The sequence below is a fragment of the Fundulus heteroclitus genome, unplaced genomic scaffold, assembly GCF_011125445.2.
Source record: "Fundulus heteroclitus isolate FHET01 unplaced genomic scaffold, MU-UCD_Fhet_4.1 scaffold_58, whole genome shotgun sequence".
In the NCBI taxonomy this organism is placed as follows: Eukaryota; Metazoa; Chordata; class Actinopteri; order Cyprinodontiformes; family Fundulidae; genus Fundulus; species Fundulus heteroclitus.
The window spans coordinates 651,642-669,068 of record NW_023397011.1 but is presented as its reverse complement, the minus strand read 5'-3'; the positions used below and the strand labels follow the sequence as shown (position 1 = coordinate 669,068).

Genomic DNA, 17,427 nt, shown 5'->3' with positions numbered 1-17,427 from the left:
CCAAGTTGTTTCAGCTCCTGTATCGTCACTGTGGCATTTCTGTGCCAAGTCAAATCTCCCACGTTACTTTTGTTTTTTGTGAAGCATGACATGCTACCCATCTTTTAAGGACTTAGCTTGAGCCGTGTTCTCTGTCATCATTAGTAGAATTTACTAGAAAAAAATAAATAATAAATAATCGGCATTTGAAAATATCGCCTCGCTGCGTTCAACTCACTCTGCGGCCAGTCAGCATTGACGACACTCTGCAGTTTAGGTAAACAGCTCTGCGACGCATTAATCGCATGACACAACGAATTGATGAGGAAATTCGTTGCCAATGCTTTTGTCGGTTTTTATAAATTCATTGTTGCAGCCCTACATTGCAGTTGTACTTTATATTGACCACAACTGAATGATTTAAATGTGTGAAGGATTAAAAAGCATATGTCCCCTTTAACTAAACTAAGAACTAGAAAGACAAAGAGGTTCTATGAAGTTAGAGAAAAGGAAGGAAACAGAAGTTCCTGTAGTCTGAAAATACTGAATTAAAACGTTTAAAGAAGGTGGACAAACCTGGGACAGCAGAGACTGAGTAAAGGGAAGTGCTGCAGATGCCAAGGACCTCGTCCTTTCTGTAAGCAGCAGCTCCGAACCAATAACATCTTTGGAGCTTATGATGTCCCAGTCCTCCATTACTGGACCTTAAGTCAAGCAAAAAGTAGATGAGACTCACAACACTTTAATTTTAAGTTCTATATCTTTTAGTCTGAAGTCTATCTTCTTTTGAGTTTCCTTTGCTTTAAAGCCGGTCTACTTACTCTCCTCAGAAGGCTTCACATCCATCTTGAGTTGCAGGAACGGTTTGGAGGCACTCATAAACGCAACATCCAAATCCCAGTCAGACAGCAGAGACAGGTAAATTTCCACACTGCTCCGATCTCGAGACAGGTAACTAACACTGAAATTCCGCTTCCTAGTTTACATCAAAGAAAAGAAATATCTGATCCACACACTAGAACTTTTTCAGGTTAACTAAGAATAGAACTGTTGATGCATCTTACCCATTGAGGTCGAAGGCTCTGATGAGGATGTGTTGAAGGACCTCCAGAGATGTTATCTGTGGATCAACAGCAAAGGAACGAAACTCCACAGGAAGCACCCCATCACATTTCTGAAAGAAATCACACCACAATCTCTAAAACGTAATTTAAACAAAGTTTTATGTGTCTGATATGCAAGAACATTGCTCTAACTTTAAAGTTAATTAATACAGTAACAAAAACAACAATGCTATAGAACTTGGTCTGACAGAAACTGGTTTTATTACTGATAAATTGGCAAGTATTTATCAGCTTCTTTGCACTGCAAATCCGGTTTTTCTGTCTAAAACCGTCTGTGTGGCGCCAACGAGTTTAATGCATTTGAATTTTGAATCAGTATTGGCTCAGAGGAAATTGTGATGTCATCTAGGAATGGCTACCTTTCACATTTGAACTGATATAGTACCAACACATGGATTATATTTGGCTTGGGAATCTATACCAGTACTTAACGGCAGGGCCGGCCAGAGGCAAATGTGAACTAAGCAGCTGCATGGGGCCCTTGGTCACCAGGGGGCCCCCCAATCACTTTTGTTAGTTTTTTTAACAATTAAATAACTTAAACAAGTGATACAAATGAATGAATGAATGATGATGAAATAATTTAATAAGTTTTAATAAGAGTTTTAATTAAGAGTGAAGTATTTTAAGTATTGTTTATTTATTTTGTATTAATACATAACCTTACTGTATTCGTTTATAATATTCGCTATAACGTTATAGCGGGACATTTGTGTCAATGATCTTCTAGCATAGGTGATTCTGCGTGGTGGGGGGGGGGGGGCAAATCAAATTCTGCTTAGGACTCCCAAGAAGCTCGGGCCAGCACTGCTTAACGGTACGTATTTTCAGTACTTTTGTGTTTAGTAATGAATGTTAGTTTAATAATAAAATCTCTAAGTTCTTCAATATAATATATTTACTTCTCAATATATAAATTTGTTTTGATCTATAAATGAAGCAAATATTAATTTATTAATTTTAATACATTAAACATCAGGGTGTGAATGTGTGCGTGAATGGGTGAATGACTGAACTGTAGTGTGAAGCGCTTTGGAGGTCGTCAAGACTAGTTAAAAGCGCTATACAAGTACAAGCCATTTTCCATTTACCATTTACATTGCCTGAATCCACAGCACATTCCAATAGTTATCAGAGGCACAGAATAAATGAGGTTAATATGGGATTGAAGCTATGTGTGAATAAAATTCAGGGAATTGTTTTACTGCAACTGTTTCAGAGGGGAAAAAAACTATATTAAAAATATTAGATTTTATCCAGCTTTGTAAATAGGAGGATACATTTCCAATGAGGGAACAGAGAGGCTTTCCTCTTAGCTCTGATTACAGGTGAGTTTCATGACAAGGCAGCAGCAACTGTCTGTCTGAGCGAGACAGCGCTTGGAGTAGTGTGAATAGACTCACAGTAGCGCTCGCTGCTCTCACAAGACATTACTCCAGAACAAGTGATACTTTCACAGAAAGTCACCAATATTGCAGAAGAAAGTTGCTAGATTTTTCACTAGTCGCTTTTTCAAAAAAAGATTTCTGGATGGATTGAAAAAGTTGCTAAATATAGCGAAAAGTTTGCTAAATTGGGAGTAGTTTCTGAGTTTCCTGAGATTAGAAGTATTCCCTCCAGTGGCCTTGCACTTTACCTCACAAATATTGCAGTGAGCATAATGTGCAGCGCATTTTGAAAAGCCAAGCCATGCTTTTTGCTTTCTTGAAATTACTGACGTCATTACGCTCCTGTGCGTTCAATGCAGTGTTCATGTTCGGCATGGAAAATCGCCTACTCTTCCACTGCCTCATTGTCACAGTGATGCGCTTAGTTACCAAAACATGGTACCATTTTACATGAACTGGTCCTCAGTAGTTACAGAATTGATTTGGTCAGTGCCTATAAATGTACAGAATTCAGCACCCATCCCTAATGTCACCGAGCAGGGCTAGAACCAAATTTAAAAGCATCCAGTAGGCCAAGCAAAGGTACAAGCAAAGTATAGAGGACCACTTCAGCAGCAACAATCCATGCGACGTGTGGAGAGGCATCAGAAACATCACGTACTACAAGCGCAGCAACCAGCAGCTGAACAATGACTTGGCTCTCCTTGACACCATAAACAGCTTCTTCGCACACTTTGACTCTTCAAGCAGCAGGGAGCCAGAGGAGTACCATCAGCTTCTCGTCCCCCAGCTCCACCAATGATTATCGTCCCATCGCTCTGACCCCCGTCATCATGTTGTGCTTTGAGAGGATCTAAAGTACCCCAAGGACGCCATCCCTGCTGGCTTGGATAGTGTTTGCCTACAGAGAGAATCGCTCCACAAAGGACGCTGTCTCGTTAGCATTACACTCAGCTCTGACTCATCTGCAGCACACCAACACCCATGTAAGGATGCTCTTCATGGACTTCAGCTCAGCATTCAACACTGTCGAGGAGACAGGTTCTAACTGTTGTTTGTGCTTATGCACCAAACAGCCGTTCAGAATACCCACCCTTTTTGGAGTCCTTAAAGGGGGTACTGGAGAGTGCCCCTCCTGGGGACTCCCTTGTTCTGCTGGGGGACTTCAATGCTCACGTGGGCGATGACAGTGAGACCTGTAGGGCCGTGTGTGGAAGAAACGGCCCACCTGATCTGAACTTGAGTTGTGTTCTGTTGTTGGACTTCTGTGCTTGTCATGGATCGCCCATCACGAACACCATGTTCAAGCATAAGGGGGTCCATGTGTGCTCTTGGCCGCATGCCTTGGACACTCGGGGGAAGAGAGGGGCGGAGCTCTTCACTGACCACTACCTGGTGGTGAGCTAGCTCCAATGGTGGGGGAGGAAGCCGGTCTGACCTGGTAGGCCTAAACATTTTGTGAGGGTCTGCTGGGAACATCTGGCAGAGTCCCCCGTGAGACGGAGCTTTAAATCCCACCTCTGGGAGAGCTTTGAACACGTCCCGAGGGTGGTGGGGGACATTGAGTCTGAGTGGACCATGTTCCGCGCCTCTATTGTTGAGGCGGCTAGTCGGAGCTGTGGCCCCGAGGTCATCGATGCCTGTCGCGGCGGCAACCCTCAAACGCGCTGGTGGACACCAGCACTGAGGGAAGCTGTCAAGCTAAAGGAGTCCTATCAGGCTTTCTTGGCCTGTGGGACTCCGGAAGCAGCTCATATGTACCGGCAGTCAAAGTGGCAGGTGGCTCGGCTGGTCGCCGAGGCAAAAACTCGGGCGTGGGAAGAGTTCAGAGAGGCCATAGAGAAAGACTTTCGTACGGTTTCGAGGCAATTCTGGTCCACTATCTGGCATCTCAGGAGGGGGAAGCAGTGTAGTACCAACACTGTTTATAGTGGGGGTGGTGTGCTGCTGACCTCGACTCGGAACGTGGTGTGTCCGTGGGTGGAATATATCAAAGACCTCCTTAATCTCACCAACATGTCTGCCATTGAGGAAGCAGAGCCTGGGGACTCCGGGTCGGGTTCTCCCATCTCTGGTGCTGAGGTCACCGAGGTGGTTAAAAAGCTACCTGGTGGCAAGGCCCCGGGGGTGGATGAGATTCGTCCTGAGTACGTTGACGCTCTGGATGTTGTGGGGCTATGTTGCTTAACGCGACTCTGCAACATTGTGTGGATCGGGGGCAGTTCCCCTGGATTGGCAGACTGGGGTGGTCCCCCTATTTAAAAAGGGGGACTCGGGAGTATTATTTAAAAGGGGGACCAGAGGGTGTGTTCCAATTACAGAGGAAGCAGCTGGAGGGTGTGTTCAAATTACAGAGGAATTACCCTCTTAAGCCTCCCTGGTAAGATCTATTGCGGGGTTCTGGAAAGGAGGGTCTGTCGGATAGTCGAATCCCGGATTCAGGAAGAGCAGTGTGGTTTTCACCCTGGCTATGGGACACTGGATCAGCTCTACACCGTCAGTAAGACCCTGGAAGGTGTGTGGGAGTTTGCCTAACCAATCTACATGTGCTTTGTGGATCTGGAGAAGGCATTCGACCATGTTCCACAGGAGGTCCTTTAAAAAGGGCTGTTAGGTCTCATACTCGTTTCCAGTGAGAGTTGGACTCTGCCAAGGTTGCCCTTTATCACTGATTCTGTTCATAACTTTTATGGACAGAATTTCTAGGTGCAGCCAAGGTGTTGAGGGGATCCATTTTGGTGGCCTTAGGATCATGTCTTGGCTACTTGTGGATGGCGTGGTTCTATTGTCTTAATCAGGCCGTGATCTACAGCTCTCATTGGAGCGGTTCGCAGCCAAGTGGAAAGCGGCCAGGATGAGGATCAGTGCCTCCAAATCCGAGACCATGGTCGTTAGCCGGAAAAGGGTAGAGGAGCTTCTCCGGGTTGGGGAGGATGTGCTGCACCTAGTGGAGGACTTTAAGCATCATAGGGTCTGTTCATGAATAAGGGGGAAATGGAGCGGGTGATGGACAGGCGGATTGGTGCAGAATTTTCTGCGAAGCAGGCGCTGTACCGGTCCGTTGTGGTAAAGAGAGACCTGAGCCAAAAGGCGAAGCTCTCGATTTACAGGTCGATCTACGTTCCTACCCTCATCTATGGTCATGAGTTTTGGGTCGTGACCGAAAGAATGAAATCCCAGATACAAGCAGCCGAAATGAGTTTCTCCGTAGTGTGTCTGGGCTCTCCCTTAGAGATGGGGTGAGGAGCTCAGTCATCCGGGGGGGACTCAGAGTAGAGCTGCTGCTCCTCCACATCGAGAGGAGCCAGTTGAGGTGGCTCGGGCATCTGGTTAGGATGCCTCCTGGACGCCTCCCTGGTTAGTTGTCCCGGGAGACCCAGAGGGAGACCCAAGACAAGCTGGAGGGCCTATGTTTCTAAGCTGGCCTGGGAACACCTTGGGATTCCATCAGAGGAGTTGGCCCAAGTGGCTGGGGAGAGAGAAGTCTGGGCCTCTCTACTGAAGCTATTACCCCTGCGACCCGACTCCGGATAAAGCAGAAGATGGATGGATGGATGGAAGCCTCAAGGCCAAAACAAATAAACTCAGGAACAGCTTCTTCCCAAGACCTGTGAGGGCAATCCCCCTAATAGGAGAATGCAGTCCTGTGCTTTAAAATCACCCCTCTGTTACTAGCCCATCATACGTTACAATTATATTAATGTTATTGCCTACCTACACACTATCATCTCAGAATATCTAAATGCACATTGCTGTAAATGAAGCCTCAAATCATCATTACACAATAAGCACCTTATTACCTATGACTAATGAAAGAACCAGTTCAAACTACTTTTGAATCATCCTTTTATTTTTTCATCTCTGTTGAACGCTACAAGGAAAAAAACAAAACAACATTGTAACCCTTGCTCGTTTGTTTGTCTGTTTAACTTCATTATGTACCAGAGTGACCAAACAGAGAAAAAAAGAGAAATTTCACCACTGTAATGCCATCTTATGACGTGACAGACTCCAGCTCCCAGCATGCAACACGTTGTAACCTGACCAACAGCCCTAGCATGCTGGGAGCTGGTGTATAGAAAAGTGCCCAGCTCACTCAAATCATCATTCTTTGCTGGCAGTTTGCCAAATTGAGAAGACACACACAGCTGTTTCATCCCGTGGAAATTCCCCCACCTGGCACGTGTTCGATTTCTCGCTAGACCAAGAACTTCCGAATCAAAGTTATCTCCTGGGTTCTCTTTGGTACCAAGTAGAGATGGGTACCTTTCACATTTGAACCGATATGGTACCGATACCCGGTACCTGGGAATCGATACAGATACTTAACAGCACCTATTTTCTGTACTTTTGTGTGTTTATGTAGTAATAAATGTTAGTTTATTAATAAAATCTCTGAAAAATATGTTAAATTTATCATGGTTTTTAGGTGTTTGGCCCACATGCAGAACACAGTCGGGAAACAAGTAGTTAAAGATGTTTATTAGGCTAATCGTACACGTAATTGCTCACGAAGTGAACCGCAGACAAAGATCGGAACGTCAGGTTCGGAAGCACTCCAGGAGGGAACGGCGACATGTTAATGAGAGCTTAGTGCGGGAATCTGCACTGCTGAAGCTCAGCTTACTGCTAGGTATGAAGAACCTCTCCGGGGAGGGTGAGTGGAAGAACGGACCCTGCAGTTTTCTACTTCTGGTGGAACGAGGTGACTGAGCGACAGCTGAGCTGGCAGGTGGAGCAAAGGCGAGGAGCTGAGCAGCACCACAGCTAAGAGCAGGCACAGTGAGCAGCTGAAGGAACCAGGGTGAATCCAGGGAAGGGCACTCTTGTCCAGCTTGGTAACACCAAGTGGGCTTGAGGGAAATGCCAGAGCAGGATCTGAGCGGAGGGGATTTATGAACCAGTCTTCAGTGCACGAAGACACGACGGGTGAGTAATCCAAAGCACAAACGAACTACTAGAAATAGGAGACAAAAGTTAGAACTAGGATCTGGAATATCAGACTCACAGGAATGAGGAACTATCGATAGGACAGTGGCCACTAAGCGTACCACAATGGTTTAACACTCCGGCATCCTTCAGCTGACTGAGAACTCCTTTTAAGCTCCAGCTGGAGCTGCCGAGATGAGCTGCAGGTGCAAGCCATGCCCACCTGTCAACTACAAGTCACAAGACAGGTATTGTGGCGCTGGGGTTCTGCGTTGGTCAGCAAACCTTCGGTTCTGCTCCGCGATGTGTTGGAGAGCAGTAATGGTAGAATCCCAGGTTTGTCGGCAGCGGCGTGTGTACAGTTATACAGAGTTGACGGGAATCTGGATCTCATCGGACGGAAGGAGAGGTGGCTGATAACCCAAAGCTATTTTAAAAGGCAAATGTCCGGTGGCAGTGGAAACATGCAAATTCAGAGTGTATTCGACCAAGGGTAGATACTTGTTCCAATCTGACGAGACGAGGAGGTGAAGCAACGGAGAGTAGTTTCTAATTGCTAGTTCATTCTTTCAGTCTGACCGTTGGTCTGAGGATGGTAACCAGAGGTGAGGGTGTAATGGGCTCTGAGAGCAGAACAGAAGTGCTTCCAAACTTGCGAGACAAACTAGGGACCCCGGTCAGAGAAGATGTTGGAAGGGATACCATGGAGTCTGAAAACGTGTTTGATGAGGAGTTGGGCGGTTTGAAAGGCGTTGGGCAATTTACGGATGGAGATGAGATGACAGGACTTGGAGAATTGATTAACAACTGTCGTCATACCCTGAGAGGATGGGAGACCGGTGACAAAGACTAAGGCGATGTGGGACCAAGGGCGTTTCGGTATGGGAAGTGGGTCCAGCAGGAGGTCTATTAGAAGGTTTATTCTGGGCACAGACAGGACAGGCACGAACATATTCACGAACGTCTTTGGTCCAGGAGGGCCACCAAAATCGAGAAGAAACTTGGGACTGGGTTCTGTAGATCCCAGGATGGGCAGAGAACTTGGAGTCGTGGCAGCAACGGAGGACATCAGGACGAACAGACCTCGGGACATAGATGAGTTCAGGGTCAGATCTGACCTTTTCCTCCTAAAATGAGACAGAGAAAGGTCACAGAGGATTTGTGAAATTCACATTTCTCTGCTTTTACAAACAGCCGGTTCACAAGGAGGCGTTGAAGGACCAAGCGGACGTGTTGCTGATGCGACCTGACCCCAGATAAGGAGAAGATGGATGGATGGATATTTTTGCAACCATAAAAATTAAAATAAAAAGCATATTATAACAATATTAGAGTTGTGATAATCAATGTTTATATTATTTCAGCTGCACAAATAATTGACACTTTTCTTCCTAATTAGGTTAGATTATAAATTTCTAGTCTTACAATTTGTGGAAATACACTGAAGCTGTGGTATTCAAGTTATCAATGTGAACATGTCAGACAATATCATGCCCAGTGACATGTATATCTCATGGCAGTTAAATGGTGCACAATTCTTATTCGTCTATGAAACTTTCATCTTAAGGCATTTTTGTACAATCAGCAAAAGAAACTGAAACAAACTGCGTCTCCTCACGGCCTCTAGTGATAAAGTGCCTTTAGATCAAATTCAAAACTGTCATGGTTGGCTTTATGTATTTTGCCCACATGCAGAAGCACACTCGGGAGAAACAGGTGAAGTTTAAAGGTTTTATTTAAGAACCAGGTAACGGGAGGATTCTGCCTCAGCGGAGGCAGCGTCAGGTAACAGTCAGGGAGCAGGAAACCGGGTCGATCACACTCGATAAACGGAAGGCCGACCGGGGAGGAAGCGGTGAGGACTAAGCGCTAGCCGTACGATAGTGGCCCACAGGTGTCCGGGAGGCCAGTGGGTCGAAGGTGGGCTCACAGGGTCACGAGAGGAAGAGAACTGACACGAGGAGGTACCTGGGAGACACAGAGGTGAGTGATTAGTTCCTCTGGGAAACACAGAATGAGAGGCCAAGGCTTGTCTGCATACCACGACGGTAACACTCTGGCATCCTCTCGCTGTCTGCGTGGTGTTTAAGTAGTGCTTCCCGATGCCGCTCAACCGCCCGCAGGTGTGTGGGCTCCGCCCACCAGTCAACCCAGAACACCTGTGGAAAAAATCTGAGGCAGCAGAGCCGGCAGCAAGCTGCACGGCCCTGCTGGCTGAGTACTGACACCACCCCCCCCCCCTCAAGGGTCGCCAGGTGGCGACCCGGAGGAAGACGTGGAGGGACGAGAGGCGAGGAAATCCTCAACGAGGGATCGATCCGGGATCGCAGAGCCAGGAAGCCAAGACCGCTCCTCCGGACCACAACCAACCCAATCCACGAGGTATTGGAACCCTCTACCTCGTGAACGGGAGGCCACGATCCGGAGGATCTGCCGACCATGATGGTCCTGGGAGGGTGGAGGGGGTTCGGCCGGAGGGCACAATGGGCTGGAGGTGACTGGCTTGATCTGGGAAACGTGGAACACGGGATGGACACGGGAGTGGGACGGGAGACGGACAGTGGTAGGGCTGATGACGGAGGTGATCTCTGACGGAGGTGAGGTCCAGAGAAACGGGGTGACAACTTACGGGAGGCAGCTCGGGAGGGAAGATCTCGGGTGGAGAGCCAGACTCGCTGACCGGGATGGTAGGTGGGGGCTGGAACCCGCCTCCGGTCAGCGAATCGACGGTTCTGCTCTGCGGTTTCTTGGAGGGCTTGGATGGTCTGAGTCCAGAAATGTTTGCAACGGGTGATGTGTTCGTGGACGGAGGGAACGGCGATCTGTCGATTGTTGTCGGGTAGGAGTGGGGGCTGATAACCTAGGGAAACCTCGAAGGGGGAGAGTCCTGTGGCGGTAGAAACATGACTATTATGGGCATACTCGATCCAGGGGAGGTACTTGTTCCAATCCGTGGGGTTCTGGGAGGTGAGGCAATGGAGGGCGGTCTCCAGCTCCTGGTTCATCCGCTCTGTCTGACCGTTGGTCTGCGGGTGGTAGCCGGAGGTAAGAGAGTACCGGGCCCCAAGGGCCACGGCAAACTCTTTCCACACCCGCGAGATGAACTGGGGACCACGGTCAGACAGAATCTCCTGGGGGATCCCGTGGAGGCGGAATACATGTTTAACCAGGAGCTGGGCCGTGAGGAGAGCAGAGGGGAGCTTGCGGAGTGCGATGAGGTGGCAGGCCTTGGAGAAACGGTCGATGATGGTGAGGATAACTGACATGCCTTGAGACGAGGGGAGTCCGGTGACGAAGTCAAGTGCAATGTGTGACCAAGGGCGTTCTGGGATGGGTAGTGGTTGAAGGAGGCCAGCAGGGGGTCTGTTGGAGGGTTTGTTCTGGGCACAGGTGGGACACGAGAGGACATATTGTTTGACATCTTTGAACATAGACGGCCACCAGAAACTCTGGGCTAGGAGACTTTGAGTGCGATGGATGCCTGGGTGCGCGGAGAACTTTTCGGCGTGGGCCCACTGAATGACATGGGATCTGACGGCGGAAGGGACGTAGGTGCGATTAGGTGGACCGGTTCCTGGGTCTGGGTCAAGGGGAGTGCTTGTGTGATGAGATCCTGTACCTCCCACTGGAGAGCGCCGAGAACACAGGACGAGGGAATGATGGTGACTGGTTCCTTCTCTGAGTCGGGAGCGGAGTACAGGCGGGAGAGGGCGTCAGGCTTGATGTTCTTGGAACCGGGGCGGTAAGAGATGGTTATGTTGAATCGGGAGAAGAACAGGGACCAACGGGCTTGACGGGAGTTCAGTCTCTTGGCGGTTTGGATGTAGGAGAGGTTCTTATGATCGGTCCAGATGAGGATGGGCTGCTCGGACCCCTCCAACCAGTGACGCCACTCCTCCAGGGCGAGCTTGATGGCTAATAGCTCTCTGTCTCCGACATCGTAATTCCTCTCTGCCGGAGACAGTCGCCTGGAGAAGAAAGCGCACGGGTGGAGCTTTTGATCCTCCCCGGACACCTGGGACAGTACGGCGCCTACCCCTGTATCAGAGGCGTCAATCTCTACCACAAACTGTTTGGTTCGATCTGGGTAGATCAGGATCGGGGCACTGGAGAATCGGTTCTTGAGGCTGGTGAAGGCTGACTGGGCTTCGGGGTTCCAGACGAAGGCGACCTTGGTGGAGGTTAGTGCATGGAGGGGGGCAGCAATCTGGCTGTACCCGCGGATGAAACGACGATAAAAGTTTGCAAAACCCAAAAATCTCTGTAGGTCCTTACGGGTGCTGGGTACAGGCCAGTCGAGCACGGCTCGAATCTTCTCCGGATCAGACCGGACCCGCCCTCCTTCCAGGATGAGACCAAGGAATGCAACAGAGGGCTTGTGGAACTCGCACTTTTCGGCTTTGACAAACAGTTTATTTTCCAGTAGACGCTGGAGGACGAGGCGGACATGCTTCAGGTGCTCGGAGGGACTGCAGGAGTAGATTAAAATGTCATCAAGGTAAACAAACACGAATTGGTTCAGGAAATCACGGAGGACGTCATTGACTAGGGACTGAAAGACTGCGGGGGCGTTGCATAAGCCGAATGGCATAACTAGATACTCAAAATGACCGAGTGGAGTTTTAAACGCCGTCTTCCACTCATCCCCCCGGCGGATCCGCACCAAGTGATAAGCATTGCGTAGGTCCAGCTTAGTAAAGATGGTGGCTGACTGTACTGGCTCAAGTGCGGTTGAAAGGAGAGGGAGTGGATACTTATTCTTAACTGTGATCGCGTTTAAACCTCTGTAGTCAATGCACGGGCGAAGGGAACCGTCCTTCTTACCGACGAAAAAGAAACCTGCCCCTAGGGGAGATGACGAGGCACGGATGAGTCCTGCTGATAAAGACTCCTTAATGTAGCTCTCGAGCGCCTGGCGCTCGTTCTGCGAGATGTTATATAGGCGGCTAGATGGTAACGGAGCACCAGGTAAGAGATCAATCGCACAGTCATAGGGACGGTGCGGCGGGAGTGAGCTGACCTGTGCCTTACTGAAAACCTGTCCAAGGTCGTGGTAATCGGGAGGAATTAACTTTAACACCTCGGGATCAACCTGGACGCAGGTAGGTGTGGATGAGGATGCTGTAGGTGCTGCTGATTTTAAGCATATGGCATGACAACTGGGTGACCGTGATTCAACCCGACGGTCCGTCCAGTTAATCTGGGGGTTATGATGCTGTAACCATGGGAATCCGAGCACCAAACGGGCCTGCTTAACGGGAAAGATTAAAAACGTGACCCGTTCACGGTGATTTCCCGATACCAGCAACTCAAAGGGTAACGTGCGGTGCGTGATACGGGGCAGGACGTCCACATTTAAAGCAGATACCTGGAGAGGCTGCTCGAGCGCTACTGTTCTTAAATTAGCCCGCTGGACTAACGAGGGGTCGATCAGGTTGAAATCACAACTGGAATCGATTAGAGCTAACACCTTGAAAGTCTCCCGACCGGAAACGACGGCAGCGGGTAAACACAAACGAGGAGGAGATGATGGGAAGGTCTCAATATGGTCCGCCGGATTCCCCTCTACATCCGACGGACCGGCTCTTTTGGCCGCTCCGGACAGTTCTTAATGAAATGTTCGGGCGAGGCACAATAAATGCAGAGTCTAGAACTCATACGCTGCTGTCTTTCGTCTGGCGTGAGTCTAACACGCCCCAGCTGCATTGGTTCGGGTGAAGAAGGAGGTGGCGCAGTGGATTCGGCGGAACGAGCGGGGGTCCGCTCGATAGGAGCCGGCCGGACTAACGGCGGAAATGCTGGGCGGCTTCTCCCACGCGCTCGTAACCGGTTATCTAAACGCACAGCCAGAGCTATGCATTCCTTGAGTGAGTTTGGCTGTTCTACACGCGCCAGCTCATCCTTTAAGGATTCATCTAGGGACTGAAGGAAAACTGATTTTAATGCTCGTTGCTCTCAGCCCGCTGCCGCCGCCGCAGTGCGGAAATCTATAGCATAATCCGCCACCCGTCTACCCCGCTGACGTAAGGTGAGAAGCCGCTGAGCGTCTTGGGACTCATCTGACTCGGCGGCGAACACAGAACGAAACTCAAAAACAAACTCATCGAAAGTGCAGTTAAACTGCTGGCAATTAACGAAACGGGCTTCGGCCCATCTAAAAACTCTGCCCGTCAATAACCGGAGAACATACGAGATTTTAATGTGATCTTGGGAGAAAGTCTGAGGTGAGCGATTAAAGACTAGGGAACACTGGAACAGGAAACCACCACATTCACTAGTCTCTCCGGAGTATTTCTCCGGGGAAGGTGATGACGCTTCACGCCCAGACTCCAACGGTGGAGGTGACGAAGGCTGGAAGGCGGGGTCTGGTGACGCGGAAGCAACCGGTTGTCGGCTAGTGCTAACCATACCTAAGAGCTGGTTCATCTGTGTGGTTAAGTTCTGGAGCTGGTCGTGTAGCCCGAACACTGTAGCTTCTAAACCCTTTATACGGTCCTGTTGTGCAGCTAAAGCCTGCCCGAGTGTGCCTGTGGGATTAGTTTGGCCAGAGTGTTCTTCTGTCATGGTTGGCTTTATGTATTTTGCCCACATGCAGAAGCACACTCGGGAGAAACAGGTGAAGTTTAAAGGTTTTATTTAAGAACCAGGTAACGGGAGGATTCTGCCTCAGCGGAGGCAGCGTCAGGTAACGGTCAGGGAGCAGGAAACCGGGTCGATCACTAGGGAAGAACGAGACAGAGGTTAACTAGGGAAACGTGGAGGGGAACTGGTCTGACTGAGCTGGATCTGCTGCTGGACGCAAGCTTACCACTCGATGGACGGAAGGCCGACCGGGGAGGAAGCGGTGAGGACTCAGCGCTAGCCGTACGATGGTGGCCCACAGGTGTCCGGGAGGCCAGTGGGTCGAAGGTGGGGTCGGGTCCGAGCAGCACCGGGGAATCCAGATGTCCGGGACAGCGAGAGGAACCAGGTGACTTTCCGGAGAAGGCAGGGTTCCAGGGGAGGGGAACCGACTCAGGAGGAACCAGGAGGTTTGCAGGAGAGACCAACACCAGACGGAAGATGACGATGCTTGGAGCTCCTGCCACGAGAGACTTCACAGGGTCACGAGAGGAAGAGAACTGACACGAGGAGGTACCTGGGAGACACAGAGGTGAGTGATTAGTTCCTCTGGGAAACACAGAATGAGAGGCCAAGGCTTGTCTGCATACCACGACGGTAACACTCTGGCATCCTCTCGCTGTCTGCGTGGTGTTTAAGTAGTGCTTCCCGATGCCGCTCAACCGCCCGCAGGTGTGTGGGCTCCGCCCACCAGTCAACCCAGAACACCTGTGGAAAAAATCTGAGGCAGCAGAGCCGGCAGCAAGCTGCACGGCCCTGCTGGCTGAGTCCTGACAAAAACGGGCTCCATCCTTGCAACGATTTTGGTTACGTAATGAAACAATGCTCATTCATCACAGAAGTTTAATATTGTCATGTTTGAATGATTAATTTAAAAGGTCAGAGTTAAGCGGCTTAAAAAACAAAACAAAGAAGATGAAAATGCAGCCAAAGTCCAAAGACAAACTTTAACCTTCAGAAATTCTGAAGAACTATTGGGCAGATAAAGATGTTACACTATAAATAAATACAAGACGTTTCACAGCTTGTCAGGAAAAAACAAATAGGAGAATTGAATGAGGACTTTCCCCTCATACAAGTACCGAAGCTCCGCCCACACACATTGCCCCCATGTACTCAGGAGGGCACCAAACAAAGTCATGAGTTTATGAATGGAATACAGCCATTGTCATGTGCAATCAATACACATCCATACTTTTTGGACCTTGTCTGCACTGTAGTTTGAGCCCTATTTTGTTTTCTGTTTCAGCTGTCTCTCCAGTTTCTTAAACAGGGAGATGGCTCCTCTCTATCGCACCTCCTGTGCACCACTCCTACTCAGCAAGCTCAGAGGAGCTATGAATGGCCAGCTGTCATGCGGTATTTAAAGGAAACAGGTCTTTTAATAGAATTTAAGATTACACCCCCAGTCCTTTTTTTTTTTTTTTTTCACGAATAATACAGGCGTCTAATTCCACATTGAAGCTCCACACCCCCAAACAGTTGGTGGCGGTAATGCACCAAGTTGGTATGTCAACTGCCTTTAAATTTAAGGAAGAAGAAGAAGAAGAAGGAGCTATGAATGCCCCTCAGTAGCAGCTGACGGGCAGAGAAACAGAAATAACCTTTAGAGTATCTACCGCTGAAGATTTTTTTAAATAACGCAGACAAACGCATCATTTCACATGTAAGTACTCACTACTGAAGCAAGACAAATTCTTTGAGCAAATGAAAAACATGAAAAATGATAAGGGCAAAAGCAACAAGGCATGATAAATGATCACTTGTTCAGCCTGTTAAGTCTGTTGTTATTAAAAAATTATTTGTTATTTACAGCAGTGTTAAAGTCTGAATTTACAATAATATGTAGAAGTATGGCAGACATGGGGGGGGGGGGGGGGGGGCACCACAAAGCGTCTACGATCAGGGTACCAAAATTGCTAGCAACACTTCTGCCCTCACCGATTTATTGATCTGAATAAATCATCAATGTAAGATACACTCTGGGTGTGATTTGCCCGCCCTTCCCTCTTTTTGTGATGCCCCCTCTGTTTTTTTTTTTGGCAAATCGCACACTGGATATACTCATACCCACCCTAAGGGAAAATGTTAGTCACACGGGGTACCGTACGCACATGCGTGCACGGAGTTTCTGACCACGGAGATGACGTCATTCCTAAGTGTTGGGCCGAGAGTTTTTTTGTTTATTGATAGCTGATTAATAGAGTGTATGATTCAGCTGTGGTCTGCCAATAATCAAGAAAACCATTGATAAGAAGACAGACCGATGAGCACCTCCTACCTCCCAAAACCGCAACAACGCCAATGACAATAAACAAAGCTGCCAGTAAGCAGACAACAAGGACATGTACAGCCTTCGGATCCAACATCCACTTTTCAGACCCGCAGTGATCATTCATCATTGTCTCTAAGATCATCAGCAGTGGGTCAACTCTGACAAAGACATACACATAAAAACCGGGTTAACAACTCAGCTAGCTGCAACTACCACGGTTAATCAGGTCTACCTTGACTTTAACTCGAACCACGCCTCTCTCCTCCTCGCCTGCCATCTTAACGATTCTCCTCTCAGGATAATTTTCCTGTTACGTGGACTCGATCACAGAGACATGGGGGATGCTTTTTTTTCTTCTGCTGCTGCTACTTCTTCTTCTTCTTCTTCTTCTTGATTTTTTATTGGCGGTTGGCAAATAACGTTTAGGTGAGCATTACCGCCACCAACTGGTATGGAGTCTGGACCGCATGACAAAAAAAAAAAAAAAAAAAAAAAAACAACTATATCCTATTATACAACCTAATCTGTTTCAAAAACTCAAATATAACCTGGTATCCTCTGCTTCCTGATTCCTTTTGCAATAGATCAACAATATCAAGTTTAATTTTCATGTTACTAAGTTTACTTGTCAACCTGTTTCTCTGAATCCAATATTTATTACAATTCAAAATGACATGTTCCACAGTCTCATCTTCCCCACAGTCACATTTCCCTGTCTGATGTTTACCTATCAAAAATAATGATCTATTCAATCCAGTGTGTCCCATTCTAAGCCGTGAAATAATTATCTCTTCTCTCCTCTTCCTTTCTGTTATTCTCATTTGTCCAATTCTCTTTTGTATTTTATAAAGCCACCTTCCTTTCTTTTCTTCATCCCATAACTTTTGCCACCTATCTTTGGCTTTTTGTTTAATTATACCCTTTATTTCTGTTATACCAAAACTAACATTAATATCTACCCTTCCTTATTTGTACTCTCCTTAGCCATTTTGTCTGCCATTTCATTTCCTTTAATCTCGTTATGAGCCGGAACCCAAACAAAATTTACTACTAACCCCATCATATTTATTCTGTAAAACGTTTGTTGTATTTCAATTAATATATCAGGTCT

At 48.0% G+C, this 17,427-nt stretch overlaps 1 protein-coding gene and 1 long non-coding RNA gene across 2 annotated transcripts in view; both read right to left on the bottom strand.

Annotated features, from left to right (window-relative positions):
- LOC105921893 (TBC1 domain family, member 25) overlaps nucleotides 1–16,716 on the bottom strand; it is a gene marked incomplete at its 3' end in the record, with an annotated part of 41,475 nt that extends 24,759 nt beyond the window's left edge. The window contains exons 1-4 of the mRNA XM_036133121.1: nucleotides 16,549–16,716; nucleotides 1,044–1,153; nucleotides 801–955; nucleotides 556–683 (exon numbers count right to left, since the gene is read on the bottom strand). Coding sequence (XP_035989014.1) covers nucleotides 556–683; nucleotides 801–955; nucleotides 1,044–1,153; nucleotides 16,549–16,593 — 438 coding nt within the window. The remainder of the gene's footprint in view (nucleotides 1–555; nucleotides 684–800; nucleotides 956–1,043; nucleotides 1,154–16,548) is intronic.
- LOC110367553 lies at nucleotides 9,138–9,614 on the bottom strand. The gene is made up of 2 exons (XR_004929827.1): nucleotides 9,462–9,614; nucleotides 9,138–9,388 (listed from the first exon to the last, which is right to left on the bottom strand). It is a non-coding gene; the product is annotated as an uncharacterized LOC110367553 (long non-coding RNA).
- Nucleotides 16,717–17,427: the final 711 nt, after the last annotated feature.